The sequence below is a fragment of the Apus apus genome, chromosome Z, assembly GCF_020740795.1.
Source record: "Apus apus isolate bApuApu2 chromosome Z, bApuApu2.pri.cur, whole genome shotgun sequence".
NCBI classification, from domain to species: Eukaryota; Metazoa; Chordata; class Aves; order Apodiformes; family Apodidae; genus Apus; species Apus apus.
Window position 1 is genome coordinate 64,707,211 of NC_067312.1, and position 26,544 is coordinate 64,733,754.

Sequence of the window (26,544 nt, forward strand, 5' to 3'; positions counted from 1 at the left end):
CAGATGTCAGCAACATCCCTTGTCTTTCCCCTTTTTAAGCTCTACACCTAGTGACTTTCACATCTCTAACTGGATGGGCTTCTCTGTTCCACACTGACATTCCTGTTTTAAAAATAAAAAACAGAAGAGAGAAATTCCAGCAGTGAGTGACACCCTTGTGGCTGGGGTACCACACTCAAGCGTGAAATCCAGGTTGAAGCCTGTAATCTGCCCACTTATGGTGAGGACATACTACTTTAGATTTCCATTATCCAGAAAAAAGCCCAACTTTAACTTCCTTCATTATACCTTTTGGGCAACTGTAAACATGTTTTGGCACATGAACCTCAAAAATGGTCTCATATATTCCATACACATGCTGTAACCAATAGCTACTAGCTATTTCCCTTCTGCCAGCTCCTTAAAGTTTTGGGAGATGGGGTGGGGGGGGTGAGAAGAGAAAGAGGGGAGCTGGCAGAAAGGGATTACTGATTCAAAGCTGAACTGACAAAGCCCAGCTCCAGAAGGTGAAATCCTGGGCTTCAGTGAGTTTGGTGAGTCAGCATCAGCCAAAATATAAGAGGAGAAAATCCTGATTGCCTTCAGAGACAGCACTGTGTTGATGGGGAAGATGATGGCCAATCTCTGACCTGAACATTTTCTTTACAGAACAGACTGAAAACACAACTTTGGCAGAGACATATGGCCCTGCAAATAGGTCCAGACAGTTTGCCAGGCTATCTGCCACCTGGAACAACTCCATCTCACAAATGCTGGAACAAGACATCACAGGTTCCTTCCTGCTGTCTGTGTGACCATCACACAGGGGCTGCAGTGATGCTGCTCTGCCCCCCTCCTTGTTTCAACTTACGCCCCTGGCGCAAGAAACTGCACAAGAGGGCAGGACGTCTGGTTTTCACAACCTGGGTAACACCAGAAGGTCAAGCGCCTATTTGATTTTGCCTGCTGTTTTGCATAATGAGATGGGGCCTGACAAAAAGCATGGGGACATTTGATACCTGTAAGAAAAGATCTCTTTCAAAGCCCACCCCAAATCCTCTGGGCCTGGTATGAAAGGAAGACATGGCCTCGTGCAGCTGACAGCAGCCCTGCCTACTGAGAGCAGGAGAGTTCAAGCTGATTTTCATAGCTTCCTTTAATCAAAGTGGTCACAACTGAAACTTTTTAACCTAAGTAACTAGGTAGACACCAAACAGTGAAAGCCTTTTCCTGTCTCAATGCAGAAAACACATTGTGTAGCTTTTTCTCCTTCCCTGCAGAAACAAGGCACCAGACCATCTTTTGGCACTGGCCATCAGTCACATGCAGGAGACACTTTCCCACAGCCAGAAGGATGAGATTTGCAGGCCTCGTTACTCATCTAATATCTACTAGATCTCTGCCTTGTGCTGCACAAGCAGGAATACCTCTGGTAAAGGACTACTGCATGCTTGTGTAAGGCACTTGAAGCTAATGCAGGCAGTATTCAGTCCTCCTTAAGGACTACACTGCTTGCAAAGCAAATCTCAAAAATATTTCTGAATCAACTTTGCTTTGATGATTTTAAGTGTTCTTGGATTTTAAGCAATAAACATAAGTTATCTCTGTTCTTGTCAGTAGTTTAGAAATGGCCTGTCTCCAAGGCTTACTGGTTAAAATTATAGCTATTAGAAAATAAATAGAAAATGAAAATGGAAAATTATTTATGAAATATTTATATCATACTACCACTTCATCCATACGTTCAAGAAAAATGACACCAGTGGATGTTTTCTGAAATTTTCTTCCTCTGTAACTCACAGCTTTAGCTTTCTGATACTGCAATTAACAGCCTCAACACCTGTATTCCGTTCAATAGCCCTCCCCACCCGTCCCACCCCTGCTTGTGAGAAACGTCTTTGTACTTACTTTTGTTTTTTTGGGATCTTGATATTCTCCGGTCTGGTTTTTTTTGTTATTTCCTTTCCATTCTTTAACCACTTGAATCTGAGTGCAGGATATTCTGAAGTGGTTTCACACCTTAGCACTAGCTTCTGACCCACAGCAGCCTCTTGGTTTTTCATTTCCTTCAATTTGGGAGGCACCGCTAAGGAAATAAAAGAATGTGCTGGTGATCATGCTGTCCTCAGAATGGAAAACAGTGCTAACTTAAGTCAAGCTATGCAAGCCACAGAGAGTAAAAACCCAGCCAGACTAGCAACACTTCTACACCAAAACCTTAAAAATAAGGATAATTTGTGTTACTTGTATCATCCTTAAAGCATAAGGGTACATTTAATGACAGCCTGGTTTGATCCTTTGGATCCTACGTGGATCTTACAACCAGTTGCCTATGAAGCAGCCTTAGTGAGAACTAAAGTGCTGTTTCAGAATACACTATGAAACACTAACAACACTTAATTGATCATGTGTACCTCCAAATAAGATAGCATACTGCAGCAGGTAGACTTGGTAGGTAAGGGAAAGAGAAAGGGACAGTTTCTTGCTGCTTTATTATTTTAACTGCTATGAATCAGTGACTATTCAAAAGCTCCAGGTGCAACTGATGTGACAGGGAGATAAAAGCATAAATACAAGCTCGACAGCTCCCCTAATCTGAGAGAAAGGCTTCTGCTCCAGCCAGACATTATAACCCACATGATACACCTACCTCAGACCTCAGCTTGGCCATATCCTTTCCCTGAGGCAAGAGACAACAGACTTGGAAGCCCATCAAGAGAATCAATATCAATTAAGGGTATTTTGGACTCAGAAGGGGACACAGCATTGAAAATGCTCAGCCAAAGGCTCCCATACACTGAAGGGCTCCAGCTGATGCATCTCCATTTCTACTGTGTTGTAGCAGTAGTGCTTCTTGTCTGGGTAAATCTCAAACCATTTATGGCTTTCTAAGTTAAAGATCATTTCACAACCAGTACCCATCTTTGAGCACAGGCTTCACAAGAAGATGCAGTCCTTCCGTGAGACACCATGCTTCATTTGATCCCATGGATTAGCTGTAAACCAGCCTCTACTGTGCACCAGTATTGAGATAAAACTCCTAGTTTAACCTTACTTCACCTGGGGCTTAAGGTAACACCTTCAACACATAACCAGGGAGGGCTAATATGGAGACCTATAGCTGGTCAGCTGAGGGGTGGTAGCTTGTGAGTCCATTGTGGCTCAGCTGTGCCCTGTTGCTGTTCAGCACCTCCAGGAAGCCAGTAGTATGCTTTGGTGTAGATTGCAAGTATGCAATCTAGCTGCAGTATATTTTGTTTCTTGACCAGCTGTGATATTGTCCAAGGAAACAAATGGCCAGCACGCCCGAAGGATTCTCCAGAATACGCAGACTGGGACACCAAAAGGTCTCCAATATGTTCCTGTACAAGAAAAAGTTTAAGCAACCTGGAACACACTTGATTACATTTTTATATCTGTCACTTGTGTGTTTGTGGAGACTTGTTGATGTCAATTGCACGTAATTATTATTCCAGTTGGACAAAAAAACAAGCAGCACCACCACAGCTCTACTTATGAGAGGCATGCATAAAGGCCTGGATAAACACATGTCCAATGGGCATCTGCCTGCTGCAGACAACACCATAGCCTGTACAACACGAGATGACTTTCCCGATTCCAGCAAAGCCCAGGGAAACCAGGGAAAGCCTGATTTTCCTGGTAAATTGAGCCCAGAGCAGCATAAGCAACAGGAAAATGTGGTCTGCAGCTGAAGAGCAAATGAGGTGGTGCCTGCTGGACCACCAGCAGAAGACAGGGTAGGGATAGAGTAGCCTTCAACAGTTAAAAAACCTTCTCATTAAGATGAAGGAGACAACTTTTCCACACATCCCTGCTGGTGTGGAAAACAAGTTTCTGGTAGGAAGTCTAAGACTAGACATCAGAAAAATGTCTGAAAGGGAGACCTTCTCTCGGGAGGGCATCCTTGGAGGTTTTACACATGGGAGCAGGTGCATGTGTCAGGGTGGCACTAGGACAGATCAGATAAGGTCCAAAATTCCATGACCAGAAAGAAATCTACACCAAAATGTCTTCTCATATGCTGGTTTCCATTTTTTATCCACCCACCCCATGCCCAGGATAATTTTAGAATATCCAGCACATTCCCAAAATGCTACCAAATCAATTTTTGCTTTCTGGAAAACAAAAGCCCACGCACCATTCTGAAGCGAAGATGTTTAAATACATATACTTTTATGAGTGTGGTTATTTGTATATACACATATATTTACATAAGCACACATAAATATCCAGGCATTTACCCAAAAGAGAGAAAGAATGTTTGAAAAATACCAATATTTAAATTTTCCAGCTAAAATATCCAGCATTAATTAACAGGCAGACTAGAGAGATCTGTGCTTATAGTTTCATTCTGTCATTAGAGAGTTAAGATTTTGTCACTATGTAAGAAAAGGATCTGCAGAGGTGTGAAATAAAAAGGTAGCATTCCTTATTTTACCATATTTCACATATTATAGTCCTAGTTCATATCTTGCATAACTTAAGAGAATACCCACAATTGCAAGGATTAAAATTTTTGTGCTTAAGACTTCAACTGGTTATTGATTTTCCTGTCAACATAGCAGTGTAAACTGGGAATAAAAGGGACGTGCCATTTTGTTCCTGATTTTTTTTTATTCAATATTGTCTGCTAAAATCACTTGCTGATTTTTTTCCTGCATGAGAACTGTCAAAGAAAAAAAAAGAAAAAGAAAAAGAAAAAGTGTTAAACTAATATGCTCAACTCTTGCTATAATTCAGGAGTTACCAGGAAACATAAAAGAGGATGTAATCAATGGCAGCGACCCTCACTAATTCACAGTAACTTGCTGTCCAAGCATGCAGGCTCTCCAGGGAAAGCAGTAAAAGCTGTTCACAGACATGACAGAAAAAGATTGTTTCTTCCTTTTCTCCCACCCCCTCCCCGCCCCAGCCCCCACTATGTTTGCTTCCTTTCAGCTGCAGTTTAGCAAAAGTTAATCAGACCTGCCAGGCATATGAGAAAACTTGTGTTGATAAAACCATAGCACTGGGTGCTTGGATTGAACTCAGCTACGGCTTCCAATGTTGCAGGAGGGAGCTGACTTTCATCACAGGCTGTGTCAGTTTCTCTGATGCTGGTAAGACAGGACCTTGTCTGAGGGGTAAAAATGCTTTTAAAGGAGGCAAAAATTATCATAATAATAACTAGTTATTAATATTATTAATAGTTAATAGTAACATTATAATAATAGTTCCCCCTGATACCTCTCTCCCCACACCTTTTTACCCCTTCCCCCTCTCTCCTGCCAGCGTGGCTCCTTGCCCCACAGCACTGGCTGGGCTTCTGCCCACCACTCCACTCCAGGTGGGGCTCACTGCTGTGGGCAGGACTGAGAAAAAAGGGCAAGGAAAATACTTTCTGTATCTCCTACACATGGATGGAGGTTGAAGTGCCATCCAGGACAGCATGACTGAAGAGGGAAAGGAGTCCTGCAGCATTTATTTTGGGTCACATTTTGAGCCACGCTGTTGTGAGCAGTTCCGGTACGGCAGCAGCAGAGCCCTTACATGTGCCATCCATCATAGAATGACAAGGGCCAGGAAGCAAAGAAAACAGACAAATCCCAAAGAGAAACTGCAGAAATTAAGCACAGAAGCACCCCAGAAGAGGTGCTGCTTGAACAAAAGATGTGTGGGGGGATCCACTGTACCTGTATTCCTTGTGTCAAAACCCAGGAGGGCCTCACATTTTAAAAGTCAATTAGACACACAGAAAGGGACCCGTGTTTAACCCCAACTTTTTCACACTGCCCGGTCAGGACCTCTCCCTGTGACCCATGGACCTCCCCTGGTTTGATAGACTTTCTAAAAAAGCAACAGGGGTGACAGGAGCAGGAGAGGGCTGTCATGCTGCGACAAGCCCTCGCAAAGCTACCAAGAACTTGTGGCAGCTGAAGTTCTGCTCTGTCAAAAGGGTTTAACAGGTAAAAGCAAGCAAGGTGTTAGATTTCTGTTTATTAAGATGGTTTGAGTAGCTGTCATTTTGTTAGCAATTTTTCCATAAATGTCTGTTTCCTGGCGTTTATAATATCAATGCAGATAAGGAATACACATTTCTATATTCTCTTTGCAAAAGACTTGCAGATAATGTACTCTTGGAGATAACCTTTTCTTGCTGGAATCTGGTGAATTTGGCAAAGCACAGCAATCTCCTCACCCTCAATGTTTGATTATACAGTTAATCTGCATGGAGTTCAACACATTGAACAAGTTAAACAGAAACTTGCAAAATATTATCACACAACTACATGCTTTCAGCTGAAATTCCTTCAGTGATTTGGGTTTTTTCCCCTTTCTTTTCTTTTCCTAGGAAGGCACAAAGCCTTTTAAAAGTCTGAGAACAGGAATGTATTAGACATGCTTGCCGTAAGGCACATGTGCACAGTTCACAGTGTAAAATTGTGACCAACAGTTTGGTGAGTGATAATAGGAGCCTTAAGAATAACACCTATTGCCTTGCCCTCAGACTTTCTTTTTTGAAGCATAATGCTCACGGCAGGGCAGTAATGCAAGACAAATTACATTATTTTCAAAAAGCCTTCTCCCCTTGCATATAAGATTGTAATCAAGCTCAGGTTTATCACCAGCAGGCCAGATTTTGTATAGCCTTTGGTATAAACCATATAAGCTATACTTTAAAATGTATCAAATACTGATCCTATTAGACAACAACAACAACAACAAAACAACCCAGAAAGTTCAGTTGTTTTCTGTTGGTTTTAATCTTCCTATTATTTTCTCACGCAAAACTGAGATTTTGAAGACTTTTCAAAACCTGGTTACTTCCCTGCAGCACGCAGAGTCTCTGTGCAGGTTGCCTACATGATAAAACACTGTGAGTAATGACACAAGAGAAACCTACACAACCAGCTCTTAAAATACTAGAGTAACTGAACACGAGCTGACTGACTGGAAAACCAAACAAATCATTCACCTACTTAAATAGGAATTTCTCAGTTGTGAACTCTTTTGAAAATACTGCCAGACATATTTCAGCTTCTGGGTCTTGGTATGATTTGAATATTTACAGCTATGTAGAAGAACAAAAGGAAAAATGCAAACCTGACATTTGTCTTGAGCACTACACATAAATCTAAGATGCACAGAACCCCATTCTTCCTAGTGATGTTAAAAGGAATTTTTTTGCAGAAATTTCAGATGTTATAAAGGCCAAAAGAAGGGCAAATGCCACATGAATGGCTAAAAACATGGTCAGGAGCCAAGAAACTGAGATTTAGGGAGGGATACAGCACTACAGCCATGTTGTTTTACACTGGGCCAACGAGCAACCAGCAAATGCCACCATAAATCAAAGTAACCACTCCCAAAAGCTAATCACAAAGCCAACTGCAACTCTGATTACGCGGACCAGGAACTGCTCATTTCATGCTGCGGAGCACTTGAGTCTAAACTCAGTTAGCCTGACAAGTTTAGATACCACAGCACCTGAAGTCTCACTTGGTCCTTTCACAGTAATGGCACACCAAACAAACTCATAGATACCTACCTAAAGTAATTATTTATTTGGGGTGACATGCTTTCAGGTATATGATTTGTCATGCCAATGTTCATGGATATTTACCCCTTGCCATGAAGCTATTCTCTGAGCTTGAACTAATCTTCTTTTCATTCTTCCTTTCAGAAGCCCAGGAAATCCTTCCAATGGGAGTACCATGGGCCAACTTCATATCATAACCTTAAGAAGACAGGATTTTCAACACAATGCTGAAAATAGACACATGGAAGAAGTACTCTGCAAACAGATAAAGTCTCACTACTCTTGCCTCCACTCTACAAGTACAAAGCATCTCCACTGGAATCAGAAAAAGGATGTCAGTGGCAAATCTGCACGTCTAGAAGGATCACGTCCAAGAGAGAAAGCCTGAGAGTGCCCATTTATTCAATGTAACGAGATAATGCCAAACTATGCAGCCTCCTGCAGTCACTCAAGGTATCAGTTTCTAAGCTTAGCCCTCCTCAGAGACAGGGAACTGTATTAAAAGAGAGCAAATATATAGGTTTAGTAGGAGAAGGTGGGTGTGAGCAAGTGCCTAACCTAAAGATTACAATTTAAAGGTCAACACTTAATTTATTTACTGAAGATTGTGCCTGCAGGAACACACAGCCTGATTGCATTAAATACTCCCTCCTCTGGTTCCCAGTGCTTCCGCTGACTCCAACTGGCTGCATCCCTGATAAACTCTGGTGATTCTGTTAGACACTGTCAATACCAAAACCACATCACACAGACCAAAAGTGTGGGTACAGCATAAAATAAATATTCTTGATATACAATAAATGATTCAGGGACAGGTATTCATAAAGTCAATAAAAAATCTGCAGGTTCATATTTTACATACTTAAGTGCATAAAGGTAGACTCCAGAATCTTTATTTGAGCATTAAAATTAAAGCAATCCAAATGCAAAGAATTGCTATGCAGGCATAAGTCCCATGGACTTCAAGAAGACTTGGAAGTACTCAGTGATTTTTTTCTTTACATTAAGCTACCTTTGATTTAGGAGCTGAATTTCAAGACAGCACATTAAAAAAGTTAGTCTCAAATTGTGTGCCTTGAAATCAGATGAAGGGAGGAAGAAAACTTGCTGCATTTCTCCTTTGCTCTCTAGCATATTTTCTTCACTAATCTCCCTCTATCTTTGCTGGAATAAAGGGATGCAGTAAGTCAGGGGTCAGAGACTGGTGCAGCTGAGACTTGTACCACCTAAAAGCAAAGGCTGTATGTTCACTATTACCTTGGCTGGGTCTCAGACTACACCTATGGCCAGACTTGGAAGGTTCACCAGATGACTGGGCTGAGAGGCACACAAAACTTAAACTTTGGATCTCTGCTGTGGTACATGTGTAACCATGTTGGTGCACTCTCACATCATGCTGGGAAAAATAAAAAAACAAATTGAGAAAAAAAAAAGGCAAGGAAGAGAAGATGCACAAGCCAAAAACAATCTCCTTTTGATAATTTCACAAGTAATTCCTCTGGATTACTAACGAAAATCCAGTTCTTGGGTGAGTTCCTTTTTTTTCTCCTTTTGGTAGAATGGACTTTCTTTTTTTATTGCTTCCTTAGAGCTTTAGCCTTTCTATATGAGGTCTCAGAAGTCCTGCAGCTGTGTCCTCCTCTCTCTCACACATTTAGTGTTCTCTAGAACACTTCTTTATTTGCCATCATCAGAAAACACAGAGACTTCTGTGTGTTGAATCCTGTAAACTTTTCAGATCCTATGTACTCTTATATTTTATAACTCGTTTTCATCTTCTCTGGTCTCAGTTGCTTCTGCACCCTCTCAACATTTCTCCATCATGCTCTTTACCTTCACACTGTTCCAACAAAGCTGGGATGCTCATGTACAAAGGACATAGGTGATTGCTTTCCCTTGGCCCTAGGCATAGAGAGGCTCATTCTTCCTTCTCTGTTACACTGTTTTCTTGGCTTTGTAGGATTTTCTGATTCTGCAGTAGTTCCACTTCACAGACAAAAGCGTACCTTGTGTCAGCCAGTAAGTTGCCCAGTGCAGACCCATTCACAGCAGGCCTCCATACTGCTTGAAATCTTCCTCAACCTGCTGAGGTTGTGGAAGTCTTAAGAGAAAGAATCACAACACGCATCCAGCACCACTGCCAACACACTTCTAAGTGCCTGGTCAGAGATCTTCCTAATTAAGCATGCCAAATTGTCCCTACTCAAAGTGAGAGCTCAGGCATACATTAATATAAGCAGCAGTCTGCCACATTAGAGCATGATGTAGAATTTAAATAACATCAGAAAATGTAGTCACAGGATTCACATCAATTTCCCAAGTATTAAAGCAATTTTCCATGTTAAACAGGAAAACCAGAAGGACCTGCTGCCCACATAGACACCTTATTAACAAATGATACAACACGGGGACTAGGGAGTGCCGTAACAGATGAAACATTGTGGTAATGGTGGTCAGAAGGCAATTCCCTGACTGTGGGATACAGGGTTACTCAACAGGTGACTGCTAATCACCTCATATGGCACAGGTTCACGGAGTGAGAGTCACTGCCTCCACCAACAAGGATACCCAAGATATTTGAGTTTGGTGAAATATCCACTGGAAAGAATAACACAGAAAGACCCAAAATGGGATTTACCAAAACTACTGCCTCCTCAAAAGTTCCAAATACTCTCACCTTCACAAAGTTCACACAGAATCCACCACTTTTCACAAAGTAGATGAGGCAATTTCTGGTAACCCCCAAGTACACCTGGCAGTTTCAGGGGTTAATTTGTCTGCTAATGTTCCTTCCACAAAGAACCACTCATCCATGTTGAAATTTTGGGGTGGGAAGGTGGAAACCTGAACTGAAACCTGTCTCATAGCTTATTTGTCATGATCAAAAATAAAATCAAAACATAGAAATTAATTTCAGAAAACAGGATTAACTGGACCATCAAAAGGAAGATCTTGCTGTTGCACTTCAGGCTGCATAAAGTATTGACAGCAGTGTGAAGAACTTAGAAATTTTCAAGACATTGATTTTCTAATGCACACAAGACATTGATTTGCTAATGAGCAAGTCGAACTTAACACTAGGGGTATTGGCTCCTCACTTGCCACATTCCTTCCCCTCCTTCAAGTCCTTTGTGGTCAGCCCTCCAAGCAATACTCTTTTTCCAGGATTTATGTGAGTGTTCAGCACAGGCTGTGGAAGGATGCAGGCCTGCAAAACCATCTGTGTGCTCAAAGAATGCCTGGAGAAAACCTGTGGAAGTCAAGGGTAGCCTTTCCAATGCAACCCCAAAGTTGGGTCTGTCCCCACCAAGACTTGACAAGCGTTGCCTCTGATGTTTCTCTTAGTAATTTTCTTCTGGTGCTGATCACAGATGGAGCAGAACATGTGGCAGCTCTATCCCAGCTGTGTAACACCTGGAAGAACAGTTCCCTTGCCCCTACCTGATGAAATCTCCACCAGATAGAAAATGCTGGCCGCATTGCTGGAGGAACATGCTGTCCCTCCACTCCTAAGTCAGTTCAGAAGATAACTGCTTTCACATCCGTATGCTAAGGGGAAAATCCACCTGTCCTGACAGTGCCAGAAATGTACCTCTCCCACAGCAAAAGGATGTGACTTTACCCAGTGACACAGGCACAACTAGTCCTGGCCCTTCAGTTGACTGAGGTGGCCATCACTTGGAAATACCTGTTAGCAACATCCTCCTTTTTCTTTTCTTTTTAGTTTTTTTTTGTTTGTTTTTTTTTTTTTTTTAATTTACCAGAAGGTGTGCAAACAGTTAAGCCAATGAGACTGAAAGCCATTTGACTCCTTTCTGGAGCTGAGGATCTTGATACATGTGGGCATTGCACACCAATCACCAGCCCAAACCCAACTCAGCAAAAATATAAACATGGCAAATAACATCCTAGGCTTGCATAGTGTGCAGAGAGGTTCTCATCGTATACTCTTCAGCACAATTTACTTGCAATGAATACTGAACCCCATATATACTTTGCAGCTATGGCAAAACAGAAAAGAAACCACATTGAAATGTTTACATCACACCTGTTTGAAAATGTGTGCAGGTTGTCTTCAGACAAATGAAAAATTAAAAAAAAAAATCTTAAGAATAATATTTCTAAATAATTTCAATCAGGAACAGCTTGAAATAAGATTTAATTAGAAACATCTGCTCTGGTTAAATTATTAGACAAGATTAGACATCCTTTTAAAGGTCAACCTCCAAAAAATCCCTAACCACATGATCAGTAAAGCATGCAGAAACATGCCGTGGTCCAGCAATCATTGGAGGAGGGACAGGAACACTTTATGCAACTCTGCAATGCTTTCTGGACTGCAGGCAAAAGTTCAAAAATTATGTAGTAAAAATGACAAAGCTTTTAAAGAATATTCTCCAGACCAACAGTAAGTGGTGGAATTGCATACCAGGAGACTTGTGTGAATGTTCAGTAGTGGGCTGCCCCAGAGTGGGATCCTCACGCAAACACAGAAAATCATGATATAGATCTCCAGGCTGCCAAATCCAGCCTGGAGCTCCTGGTCTGTAATGATCAAGCCCATTTCACCAGGTATTTATGTAACATTTTGTCAAAGTCCTTTAATGGCCTTAAAATCCAGGAGTATATAAAGATGATTATAACGTGCATTATACAGTAATTATTTAATGTTCTATGTATCTAACCCTTGTGACATGGCTACCAGTATCTGTTGTCAGGGAGGAATCACGGCTTTTATTGTCTGAAGGTGATATTCTTTACATAGAAGCTACAGGTAGACCTTCTAGAGCTACTCAAATGTATAAAGTGTAGTAAGTATTGTGCATAATTTATCAAAACTTATTCACCAATCTAGGCTCTCCATTAACAGAACAGAGACTGTTGTAAAGCTCATCTGAAAAAGGAGTTGGAGAATAAACTCCACATAAATTCTGAACAGACTGACAGTAGAAAAAAAAAAAAAAAAGACATGGCAAATCAAGACAAACTCCCTTCCCCCACTTCTTTTAAACTTACAAATGGTTTTCATGTGTCACAGTTAGGGATAAAATCACAGCCTGAAAATTGATTATGTCAAGTGTGCAAGTATCCAGGGCTTTATTTGCTATACGATAAGAACTGAAGACCCAGCACAGTACTAAGGTAAAATTCAGGCCCTGTGAAAATAAAATGCTTTGTCCTTGATTTGATACAGTTAGACTTTCACCCCAGAAGACAGAGAAATGTGCTACGGTCTTTCTAAGAGGAAAAAATTAAGTACAGACCTTATCTATATCCAAAGTTGAAGAGTGCTAAGTGAAGCATAAATACGTTTTATTAAACCAATGCAAAGCCTCAGTAGGAACACACTTAAACTGATTTAAAGTTGATTTATGATTAAACTCATATTAAAATCAATTTTTTTTACAAATTAAGCTGAATCAATAAACTTCTGGATTAAATGAGTCCTAACAGGTCTTTCTAGAAGCAATGCTCTCTCTGCTTCAATTTAATTGATTTAAGAAACCTGACTCTAATGACAGTGACTTTGTATGTTAACACTCATATGTGTTAATTCCATATTCATCACCCAGGGCAGAAAGACATTAATGTGTTTATAAAACTCTGCACAAAATGATGAATCAGAACAACATCCCAACCCTTTCCTAGTTTCCTTTTTGTTTCGTTCTCTAGGATAATAGCGTTGTGAACAACAGCTTCATTTTGCTACAACTGAGCTGGAGATTTTTGCATATCAACTTCTGTGATCTATCTGTTCCACATGATTTTTAGTAAAAGCTTCAGTTTGTTGTTATTTCTGAATCAGAAAACTCTTGCTTTGCTTTTTATTCCCAGCCAGGAGACTGACTACAATTATGAATCACCTGGACTATACACACATAGCATTCCCCATAAAATGTGCTTTTCTGCTGCTGAGAAAGTACTGAAGAGCATTAATAGAATGACTGCAAGCTAACCTGCAGCAAAGCTGTCTCTTAACACAGTGCCCGACTAGACCTCAAACAAGCTCAGTTCAGATTTGGACAGCCTTCAAAGAAGGCAGCAATCTACACACCCCTTACTGTGCCAACAGAGAGAAAATCTCATGTGGGAGTACCCTAAGACATCTCCCCAGAAAAGAGTTTGAGTGAGAAAAAGGAAGAAGTTTCCCACATGCTGATGGTGGTGTCACACTGCAGTAGCCCAGCAGATTGCTTACCTACTTCTTGCAGATCCAGAATTAAAATAAAGGCTGCAGCCTCATCACATGTGGCCACTGTGCCTCTCTGAATCTATCTCAAGTAAATAACTGCAAAATCTTTTAGAGGCGGCTGCTGCTCCTTGACAGACACAGGAGGAATGTTTTCCCAAGCAATGAGATGGAAGTGTCAAACCGTAACTAAATCTCCCTTTAGAAAGCATCTCGTCTACGTAGTGTTCAGACTAATTCTTATGTGTTGTCACTTTTTTCTTTCTTTTAGTAGTCTTCCAGAAAAAGCAGTCTTTCATGAACCAAACAATACCACATTATCCTAAAAGGATGGTATCATGTCAAGTTCCAATCTGGACTTTCATTGAAAACAGCATGTAACAGGCAGAATGCATAACTTTCTCCCCAACTGTGCTGAACCCTAGGGGGTTGACACTCATCTCTTTTGTCCAGATTTTCTAGCAGACATGAGAAAGAAACTCATATTACGCAAATAAATAAATAAATAAATAAATAAATAAAAGCTTGATCTTAAAAAGGTTTGGGAAAATAAGGCTTTACAATGGAAACTGTTGTGCAACCCCAGCAGCCGAACTGGCAGGTGTATAAATTTTCCTGTAAGGCTCAGTCCTGCAAGGTGGCATGAGTACAGAGACCAGACTGTTCCACAAGAAGCCCAGTACCAGGCACCACTTCCTGGTGATGAACATAAAGATGAGTCTGCTGTTCTCCTAAAATGATGTATCCACACCATCTGGTTTTCTGCTCATTTTTTACCTCTGGCTCTTCTCTCACAGATTATTGCACTACCACGAAGCAAGGCACATATCTCTGCTTAGGCTCGTCCATTTCTTCTCTTTCACCATGAGCTTGGCAGTGGTCTGAAGTCCATCCAGCAAACAAAGGACCCTCTCTTGGCCTTTTCCTGATGGAATGGAACATGGTTGCAGCGACATGTCATAGCATTTCAGTACTCCCTTCTGCAAAATTTGTCCTACATTGGTAAATATATAATAATGAAAGCTATGCAAAATAAGGCTATGAAAGATAAGATGGAGAAAGCCAAAAAAGAAATGGAACAGTATGAGAACAAGTTTGGAAGAAAGAACATAAGATGATTTTGATGCATCTGCTGAAGTTTAGTATCCTGAGTCCCCCTTCTGGCTACAAAGGGAATTTTATGTAGGAAGCAACCAAGCAGGACACCATTATTCCTAAGAGAAATGGAAACAATCAAGACAGTAAAGTGCTCTGTAGGCGATAAACACACTGTTTTCACTGTTTTCATTCTGAATCTTCATCTATCTTTTGAGAGATGTAATAAAATCCAACATGGATGAGAAACCTAATAATAAAAAACAACAGTATAATTATACTGTATGCCTACTATATTTTTCTTTTTAAATCATTACTTCTGGGAGGAATTCACTTTGGACTTTGGAAGTAATTATTTCCAGGTGTGATGTTCTTTTTGCAGAGTGTTTTGTCTCATAAGCTTAATGAATTTCCAATAGTACAAAGCCAGTATAAAAATAGCATTTTCCTGTAGCTTCCAGAACAAACAAGCCATTTCTGATGGAGGCAGAGGAAGTGAGCATGCGCTGTGTGTGCAGGGAGGTGTGAAAGGACGCAAGAGCCATTCTCATTAACAGCTCAGACATGAGCTGAGAGTACATAAAGGAGGGTCAAAATCCAGCAAAACAACAACAAAGTGATCATCTCTGCTGGAAGTGCATGGCACCTCCATCTGCAGCCTTTATAGACCTGTCCGCAGTTGACTGAACACACACCAAACACAGCATCCAATAATGGAAGTCCATGTTTCCATGCCAAGAAAGGCAAAATGCTACAGGGCCAGGTGCCTTCTTTCTCACAGTATCTTCATCCTAATATTTCTGAGTAGACGAAAAAAATCGTGAAGATTTTGTTTCTCAGTATTTCTCAATGGAATTGTTCTGATAGTACTGAGAGGTTTGACAGCTGTTAATCTTCATGGCTTGCTTACCCAATCTTAAACATAATATAAATAACCAGAGGAAGAACTGATCTAAACAGCAAGTTTTAATCCCTTTTTTTTTTTTCTTTCTGTATCCCATTCTTTCCTAAAAAAATAATTTAAAAAAATCCTTATTGGTTGCTAACTGTTTTGACACTCTTTTTTGTTATTAAGCACAGCCCTTATTCTCAATTTGATAACTCATTTTTCCAAGCTCTGAAGATATGCCATCTCTGTCCTCTATTTATGTGGACAATTGTGTAACTGAACATAAACATAACCACTCTGGTTTTTGTTTTGGTTTGTTGTGGGTTTTTTAATGCTGGAAAATAATGTATAATCTGATGTATTTGTTATCTGACTGATTAATCTACAGAGTGATAGAGATTACAATATAAGAGAAAGATAATTTTGACAAGATTTCTGTTAGCTGAATTTGCTAAATACATTGGAGAGGACAGCAGAGAAGCAGAAAAATTGTTAAAACATGTTTTGAATTCACCATCACTAATGAAAGAAGTCACATTTGAGTATGGTCATCATGTCCTCAAGAAAGGAGAGGTACCTAAGTTTTAGGCACAGACTGGGGGAGAAAGTTGCAGGTTATTGCTGTTTTAACTTTTATTCATCAACTTCACTTTGCAAAAATTGGTCATCACATAGAGATTAATGAAAAACATTAAAAAACCCGCTTTTCTCCATCAGCAAGGCAGATGAGTCTAGTATTCAAAAAAAGTATCAGACAGTTGACATTTCTACACCTTGTGCTTTCCATGGGGGGAAGCTAGTTCATGGAATGGGATGTGAATTCACAGAGCTTTGGTCATTTTGCACTCGGTCACCTCAGGCATTTAATTAATAATGACTGGAGTGGCTTACTGCATTATAAACTGGAGTATCATGTTAGAAACCACTAGAATGAACAGTTCTTCACTCATGATGGTGAGTCCAAGAAAATCAGAGGGAGGTACAGCAAGCCATCAACATCACACAGGCAGTCTGCCTAGCAGAATACTTGTATTCTGTAAGAATCCCTTCTTATGAGGCGTGATGTGAAATACTGTAAAACTGGATAGCTAGCCAGGGAACTGTCCATCACAGCCAAAATTCAAGAAAATCACCCTAAGGCAGGCACACGGGATGTGGGAGGACAATAAAGCTCAGAAAGAAAAGACATCGGTCTTAACAGATGCCACCGTAAACTTGTGATGGGATAGCTGCACAGGGAGTGTTTGGGCTAGACAGAGAGAACAAGGAAGAAAAACTCAACAGAAACTGTCAAAATCTGCATAGTTTTCTCCCCAACTCCCAAGATTCACTTCCATGCAGATCCAAAAGCCGTATCAAGACATGAAAAGTGCTGTGTAATGTGACTACTCAGCTCTCCCACATGCTCCAGGTATCCTGGGCTACAGGGTTCTTTGCATGAGTAAATTAAACTGGTGCATCCAAGTGAGGACTCCATTTTTGGCCGTTTTCCTCGCAGTTACTTGTCCTTCAGCAATGTCTTCACACAGCCTAGCTTAAAGCACTCCTGTTCCAGTCCCTGACACTCTGTACATCCCAAGTGCCCACCCAATGGATGAGTGTGGTGCAGTGCAGACTGATACATGGGGAGCCAGGGCAGGCATGAGAAGTTAAGTAGGATTCACTGAAGGTGTGTATTTGTCCTGAGTTAAATCCAATAAAGCAAATACATCCTTTCTGAATTTGAGTGGCTCTGGTTTAATTCGCTCCAAAAGCAGATTCAACTCCAAATTGTTCAGATTGGTTCATCTCTGACAGGAACCTCTGCTCCAGGGCTTCCCACAGTTGAACTAATTCACTTTAAATGTTAATATTTTGACTGCCTTGCCTGGACCAGCTGTAGGAGTGATCACCTGGAGGGTTTGTGCAGAGCAACCATTGGGCTGTAAATTCACAGTTTAGCTGACTAATTTACTTTTGTAGACAAGCCATTGTTTTGACATAAAAGCCTAATCAACTACACCCCTCCCCCCCTTAAATGCTTATTTAAAGTTGCTGTGGTTCTTCTGTGGCCCATGACATACCGCAAAGGTTCTGACTCCAAGCTCTAAAACAATTAGTCTGGGAAAATTAAACGGTGCTTTCTGCACACCTGTGCCTGGCAGCAGTGCCTCTCCCACACCAACGCATGCAGGCTGCTAGCACGACCCCCAGGGCTGCTGTGCCCAGGCTGCACCCTCCCAAAAAACTATCAGGGGGGATGGTGCTGTTTCTCATGAAGCTGAACGGAACCACTGGTTTGGCAAAGAAGCTGCTCGTGAGGGTCTCTGCTTAGAAGATTTATATTTTAAACAGGCAACAGCAAATATCAAGGGGGAACAGATACATTACCAGCAAGTCATTTCCAAGCAGCTAATAACTGTTTCCCTACCCACCAGATCCTAGGATGCATTTTCAGGTTTAAACATAACGTATACATTGTAAATAGCGGAAACATCTGGGGTTTATTATAACATCACTTTGCTAGCCCTGGGCATTGTACAACTCCCGCAGGCCACAGTTCACCCTTGACCTGCCAAACACGATTACTGTACTCAGGCAACTTCCCCTGCTCCACAGCTGCTCCCCTTCCCCTCCCCTCCCCTCCGTCAATACTCATTATGGCTACCATCCTAGAGCAGCCAGTCAAAAACTTGGGTTGCCATGGTCACTGCCTGGAAACAGCGTGGCTGTGCAGGCGGGGAAAAGATCATGAGGATGGCCAGTGAAGTCACTTTGCCTGCTGACCCTGGGGGAACTAGGGCTGCACAAAGCCATCTGCATCAGCAGCCTTTTGCCTCCCCTCACAAGGTCACCTTCCTTCTCTCTCCCACTCATCACACCCTTGCTGCAGGTTTGTCACACCTCAGTTTTGCCTCTTTCCTAAACTCCAGGCTCCCACTGAGTCAAAAGTGGCCCTGTCCCTCTCCCCCACTCCTCCTGCACCCTCATATCCCAGTCACATCTTGCTTCCCAAGCTCTCTGCTTCCATCTCCTCCCTCCCATTCTTGCTCTCCACCAACGACGTCTCTTCACTCACTCATTTCTCACTGCTTGATGTTCAGCCCCACAAATCCCAGTCCTATGCCCACCCCCAGCTTTTCCATCACACCTCCTGAACATGGTCCCAAGCTGACTTCTCCCTGCCTCTGTGTAACACCTCGTTTAACACCACAGCAGAACTGTGGGGCTGGGGCTCTCTTGTTTCCCCTGGAGACTCAGCTGGGGCTAGAGAGTAAGCCCAGGCTAACCAGCACGGGGGAAGGATTTTAGGGCTGTTGAAACAAGGGTAGACTGCAAAACTTTTTCTGAACGAACTCAAAGTAAGAATCCATGCTACTTCAGTTACACCATGGTGGGGACACACCTTCAGAAATGAAGCGTTGTTAATTCTGGCTGGTTTAGAGCTAGGTAAAAATAAAACTAAATGCTAGTAGTGATCCAATATGGCTTAATGTACGCACTTTAAAAGCTCCTTTGGATGAGCTTTCCAGGTGTCCCTGCATAAACCGGCCATTTACCACAGGCTCTTGCCTTCCAAGTGTGCATAAGGAGCACTGTTGCTGCCTCCAGCTGATCCTCCCTGCTGGACGCCTGAACAAGTGGGTAGGAGACCAGCACTCGACTGTGCTGTTAAGAAACACAGCAGAAAGAAAATACAACCCATGTTTCCATCAGCTCTGTCCACCAGCAGACCCAGCAGTCTCCCAGCCAAGTCACGACCAGCTGCACCCGTGCTTACAGCTCACAAGAGTGTAATGCCTTTCCTACGAACCCTCTGCTACAAGAAGCTTTCCCAAGAGGCAGCAACCTTTCTAGCAATCATACATCCATTTGCAGAGTGCTACCAAAGCTCCTCTGCCCCCCCTCCTTGATTAAAGCTTATTGATCGATGCTATATCCACCCTGGCCCTGGAACACAAGAGTTAAAGTGCTGATCACAGTATTGGGCCAGCACCTCTACTCTCTCACTTCCCTACAAAGTAAAGGCAAATTTCTGAAAATAAGCATCTGACATGTTTATTTAAACATCTGCCTTTTAAAAGTTGTATTGCTCAGTAGCCTGGTAAAATCTTCTGTGTTAGGAAAAATTATATGTAGCATAGCCTTTGTTTTTTAAAAGAATCTTATAATTTGTTAAGTTCAATCTACTGATCAATTTAAACATCATCCTGGAATTATGCTACAGTAAAACAAATGCACATTTAGAGAATAAATGGAATTGATTATCTTCTGGAGTAAAAGGCCTTACTAAATGAGGTATTTAAATATAACTTCCCCTCTGAAGAAGCACCTGGTAATTCACTTTTTGGATCACATTGCAACTCCACAAAAACTTTATGACCTCATGTGGTCTTTCCACCCCCACATTCCTCCCTAGAAACGTTATATACAGCATGCTCCAGGCAAGAGTGTTTGTTAGAAATGTGGATGGTGGTGCTGGGAAAAGAGATGTAGCAGGCACCAGGACAGCAGCAGAGCACTGAGAACATAACAAATGGGCAGCTGTTTAAGGAACAACTCCCTGAGATGCTGATGCATTCATTCCTAGTCAAGTGCATATCCTACACTCCTGCTTGAAAAATCCTCCACACCCAATTTTTTCCCTTGTCACATAGGCCCACATGCCCATCCTTCACTCTGTCCTCAAGCATGTTTCAGCACCCATAAACATGACAATCCCATGCAGACAAAATGCTAGTCTAGCCCAGTATCCTAAGTCTAATTGCAGCTAATGGTGGGTGACAGGGAAGAGAGACAAAATTAAAAAGGAACCATAAATCATTGTCTGTGATGCCTTTGGCCATGGCAAAGTCCTCCAGGTCAGCAAGCTTTGGAGGAACGAGGTATCACGGGGTCAGGTGTGACACTCAGAAGCCTTTGTGGTGTGACGCAGATGCACAAACTTTCTCTCACTCCTCTGGTGGGGCTTGGAGGTGGTGGGGAACCTTGGCTGGCTCCAGGGAGGGACCTGGCTCTGGTGAGGTGGGTATTTCCACTGCAGCACAGATGGCACTCCTCAGCCAGTTACTGGACTCACAGGTACCCTGCTGATGGTCAGGAGAAGGATGTGCAAATACTGCTGAGAGTAAACCTGTCTTATGTTTTTTAGCTTACCTATTCCCTAGTTATAAAGCCAGCAGTCACCATGGTTTTGTGAATGGAAACAACCTCATAAACAAACTCCAGTTCTAAATACCCCAAGCTGTTGCTCATCCCTCAACTTTGAAGCAATTCATAGCTCTTATTTGTGCCTGGGTTCTTTGGGACTGATATGAAATAGACTGAGTATTTGCCATGAAACTGATAGCAAGAAATGTCATGAAACATGCCATGAAACCAGGCAATCCTGAGGACATTTGGTATTTCTTTAATTTGTTGAGGCATTTGTTAACCAACTGCAGTTTAAAAAAAAAAAAAAAAAAAAAAAAAAAAAAAAAAAAAAAAAACAAAAACAAAGGGAACTCGCTATTCTGGACATTTCAACAGTGCCCTGCTGTAAGCCATGGTATGGAGATTTCTGCTTTTGCATGAAGAGCTTGCTTCCCAACACTATCAAAAGAACATACATTTGTTCCTCTCTAAAACACTAATACAGAATTAAATGGGTTATTTGGGAAAATGCAGTGCTTTCTCACACTGGCTTTCAGTTCTGTTCTTTAAGGACAGCAGTGTTTTCCAAATCTGTGCTGTCCAGCTGTTGGCACATTTCACAGGACCACTCCCCAAGGGGGTCTCTCCAGGAGCTCCAGCATTTTTATGGAACCATGAGTTAAAAATGGCTTAGAAAATAAGCCTTTTCTTTTCTTGACACTTCCCCAGTGGAGAAATTCTCTGATGTAATATAACTCTAGGAGGTCTCAAACACTTCAAAATTAACTCCTCTCTTGCTGCAGTTGAGACTAGAGTGTATGTGCATGCAGAATTCTGCATATATGTTTGCACTAATACTGCTCTAGCACGACTCCAGAAAAAAAAAAGTGTTTGTCTTCTCTTTGCAAAAACTAAGTAGATGAGAGTAGAATGAGAAACAGGTATCACTTTGCTGATGTAAAGAGAGTAAGATATAAAAGATGGCAAAACACCTCAAAATGTACAAGCAGCACTTGACTTCATGGATCAGCTGAGTTAACCATTTACCTTGTCAGCAAACATTAGATACTTAATTATGTTTCTCTTCCTAACATCTCTAGCCCAGCAGACATGATAAAAGTGATAATTTTGATTTCTTCAAAATACTGTTTTTGCAGAACAGAATTCTGTATGTTATTCTCAGTTTAAATAATTCAGAGTGTCATTAACTGCATTCTCAGTTGGCTCTCACTGAGGCCTTCTCAGAGTTTAAAATGCATCGGTACCCATGTGGGCTGAAAGAGGAGGAACCTAATCACAGACATGATAGCTTCACCTTGTATACAGCCTCAGCTAGTTTCACTTACGAGAGTGCTTAGACAAATGTTCAAGTTTGAGTTTGCAAACCACCTCAGTAAAGTTAAACGAGTTTCATGCATTCCTGATAGGTCCACTTGTTTGTCAGTAAGCTGGAACATAAGGTTTATTTCACAGCCTAATTTTGCACAGGACAGGGAGATACATAAACATGGTCACTGCAGAACTGCCTGAAATGGGTAGCAGATTGGATCTGCTGTTCTATGAGCTAAGGTCTCCTCTCAAATGCTGATGTTATTTTGGTACAGCTGGCATCCAGTCTCTCCGGTGCTCATGGCCTTTTTACCCTCAATTCTAAGGTGAAAGTTTTTCATCCTCTGGGGATTTGGCTCAAAATATCAGTATCTAGCAGCAACTTCTATTTTTCCTCATCCTGTGCACAGAGAGTTCTGGGACACATCTAGGGAAAACTGCCTACACTGAAGCAAGTTAGCATCACAGTCCATTCTTTGCCACTTATGCACACAGTGTAAAGGCCCTCCCAAGTAGACTTGTCTTTTCACAGCTCAGAAATAGATGGAAGCTTGGAAGGTAGGCTGCCTCAGGATCCTTCTTGTGATGTCCCTGGACAGCACAAAGTGTCTGAACCTCCTGGCACTGTGGGAAGGAATGTGACGCTTCAAACTAAATGACAGTACAAATCAGAGCAATTTCTGGACTAATTAATTTCATGGTGGAGATGGCAGAGCATGAGCAGCCTCCCTGCCAAAGCACTGAGCAGCCTTTGGTACTGGGAACAGTCTGATGAAAATTTATAGTTTGGCATCCTCAGATAGAAGCATCTTGGATAAGTATGCAGAGGCAGTACAGTGTGTGACAGACAATGCTTCTGAACACTTTTTGTTTAGGCAAGCATTTGAAAAGCTTGCAAAATGAAGTATTTTCTTACATCCTCCTGCCATTTCATCTCATGGATATGCTGTTTCTCTTGCCTGTGCCATGGAGGCACCTTTGGGCAAGCTCAGTGTGGCAGCCACCACTCAGCCCAACCCATCACAGGAGCAGAGTCTGACCTTCTGGGAAACAAAAAGGAAACAGACACCAAAGACTCAAATACAGACTCTGGACAGAAAAAGAGATAACAAAAGCTGGCAGCTTACTTAAGCTTTGATGGCACTTGCAAGCAAAGTCATCTTGAGGAAAAGCCATGGAAGCCTAAAGTGAACCATGACAAACATTTAAAAATCCACCCTGGGACTTTAGTTCCATCTTCAGTGTCTGGGAATCTCAATTCAGCATCTCCCCTCCAGAGGAAGCAATGTCCTCTTGCACAGGCAGCAGCTGTGCAATTACTTCCATACCTTTAAAACAAAATGCTTATATGAAGCTACTGCTCTCTCAACAGCTCTTAGAAATTGTACTTCCTCCCTTGCTCTTTCTCATGGACAGCAGCAAAGATGAAATACCCATAACGCCACACTCTGCCTTCATCCTGGTGTCTGCAGCCAAAGAACCAGCTCCCCTCACGCACCCTGCCTGGAACTGGAGACAGCTTGGTTATTTCCAACAGCTTCTACCAGTCAAGGTGTGAGTTGGAGAAGTGATAAGGACAGACAGCACTTTGGAGATGAGAGCAAGAACACCCATAGCTGAGACCAGTGGGTTCTGGCATTTGTGGGACTGACATAAGCCTCAAGAAGAGACCTTGTAGCACGGAAGACTGCTGACCATTTTGTGATGGGATGGGCCTGAACAAAGAGGCTCCTCACTCAGATGGTCTTCACTGTAAGAGTGAGGACAGAATGGGGTAAGAGATACTCTCACTCACAGATGGAAGAAATAGTCAAGGCATAGCAATGCCAAAGATCATGAGCAGGCCATTAAAAGGATAGTTATCTATTTTAAATCAGCCTCTCTGACCTTATTTTAAAATCATTCCCTCCACCCCCCGATTATTGTTCTGAAATAGCTTTACTATTTCTGACCTTGCTGGCACTTCACACAGCCAGGAAAACCTGCACCTTACAGTGGTTTCAGCTTCACTGACAGTTTCTTTTCCTCACAGTTAATTTTATCATCCAACATTTGCAGTTAGCCTTTTGTATATCTGCAGCACCTTCTCACATGCCATGTGCAACATGCTTAAGAAAAAAATCCTATTTAAATCAAAATGTATCAACATAAAAAAGATTAGGCCAGGACTCCAGGAATGTGGCAATAACTGGTTAAGCCTGGCAAGAACTTGCTCAGAAGGTCAGACTAGAAGCCTGACACACAGATAAAACCTCACCCAGTAATTTCTGCATACATCCCATAGCTGTTGGTTGAACTATAGCATATCTTTCAAAAAATATACCAACCATCACTCCAAATGCTATGAGTGACACAAATCCTCCACACACCCAAGCAAGACCTTCCTTTGCCTAACTGCCTTCACTTTTAAAATCAGTGTCTTTTAATGAACCCTCAGGGCACTGGAAACTCCATTCATCCCTTAGACCTCCCACAGAGAATACACTCTTTACAGTGAGCTTTCAGTCCACCCTTTCCAAGAACAGGCCCAACTAGCAGCTTTCATGTTTTCAGGTTTGCTTTTCAGATTAGCTGAAAGTGACTTCTCTTGAGATTATCAGGACAATATGTAAAGCTGGTATGGTTCTCTGCAGAAGCACAGCAGCGGGCAGAAACAAGGAGGAGGCACTTGCTACTCTGGGCCAGTTTCTACAGCTCATGTCACACTCTACATGGGAAGTTTCTATTCTGTTCTTGCAATGGGACATGTTGCCCTCAGAATCTGCTGGCTGGAAAATTTCTCTAATACTACCTTGTCTCTGAGGGTCTCTCAAATCCTACCAGTGACATTCTCCAATCATACAGGTCTGGCATGATGGCACAACTGACATCTTCCCTGATGCTCTCCATCACCATATCCTCCCTGTGGAAACAGCTTCTGTCACAGAGCTGGCTGAACAGAATCAGTGAGACATCAATGTGCATGCTACTAAAAAGACCCCATCTTCTTTCTTCCTTTCTGCAATAGGCACATCAACAACTCACAGTGCCCTCCAGGAAACACATTTTCATAGAGAAAATAATCTTTTTGCATATCAAAACACAGGGCAGGAGACACGTGTTATCTGCATGTTCTTATCTCTAGAATGGTCATTTACCAGGAAATAGGGTGGTTTAAAGAAAGAGGTTAGCCTGAGAGTAAGGAGACTTGATTTGTGTGCTGGGATTAGACTCTGATCTGATGTGACCCTGGATGTGCACAAACTGTAGGCTTCTAGACAACAGGAGCTTGCTCTCAGACTGGATTTGTCTCACAGTGGGGCGTTGAAAGGATACTGCTTTCAGGTAAACCTTGAAGGGCTATGATGACACAAATAATACCAGTTTATTTGGCACAATTGAAGGGTACATGCAAAAATGTATTTACAGAATAATGGGCCCCATTTAATTTACTGGAGTCCAATCCAAATATAATGCAATAACTCAGAACAGTTTTCAGTGCTGTTTCATAGACAGGTGCAATATAGCATTGACTGAATAGTTTCTTCTTTCTCCTCTTGAAGTCCAGTGGACCTCCCCAAAAGAAAATTCTAAAGAGTCTGTCACTGTAGAAGTCAACAATCCTACTACAATATCATATACACACACACACAGAATATCCCAGTGCCGGATTTAAAATTTAACTCTTCTGGCAGTTACAGTAGTGGGAACAACCTCTGTCAATCACCACTGCAACTGGACGTTACCAGGACTCTGTTTAGTCATCTCAGGTATGCATTCATACTTTCGTAACTGCCTTCAAAGGGATTAACCATTAGCCATAAGACATGGCATGTGGTTGACTCAGGAGTGAAATGGAGGCTGTTACAGCATTGAGCAAGGCTTAGCCTGGGTCCAAGCCTGAATGTCAAGCCCAAACTGCCAGACCTGGATTCCCCCTACTTATAGAGATAGAAGGACTACCAGCTCATAAAACCTGAGAATGGGATACACAGAGGGAATGAGGCTCCCAAGTGAACTGTCACAGATGGATTAACAACTCTTTCTTCCTCCCCGACCTGTGAAGCCTGTGGACTCCATTGTCAGAGTTAGGAGGAATCAGATGGCCCACAGTGAGCAAACTACATAACATGGTCAATTTCACCTCAAATCTAATGCTCCCACACAAGATTACACAACCAGAAATGCAAAACCAGACCCTAGTAGTATTCTGTGCACAAATAAAACACTAGCAGTTACTCCAGACAGGAGGTTATGTTCAAGATCCTTATTTTTCTTTCACTGTTTTTCCCCATTAAAAGAAATAGAGCAGATGGGAAGGACAGGAGGAAGTACAGATGGAGGGAAAGACGGAAGAGGGGGAAAAAACAGGAAAAGGAGGGAGGGCGAAAGGGAGAGAAAGAGGCAAGGGTGAAGAAAAGAAGTGAGGAA

The 26,544-nt window shown here is 41.9% G+C and overlaps 1 protein-coding gene across 1 annotated transcript in view; it reads right to left on the reverse strand.

Moving 5' to 3' along the window:
* The window catches only part of NRG1 (neuregulin 1), a 283,515-nt gene that overhangs the window by 142,442 nt on the left and 114,529 nt on the right, over nucleotides 1-26,544 (reverse strand). The window contains exon 2 of the mRNA XM_051642338.1: nucleotides 1,888-2,065. Coding sequence (XP_051498298.1) covers nucleotides 1,888-2,042 — 155 coding nt within the window. The 5' untranslated portion in view covers nucleotides 2,043-2,065. The remainder of the gene's footprint in view (nucleotides 1-1,887; nucleotides 2,066-26,544) is intronic.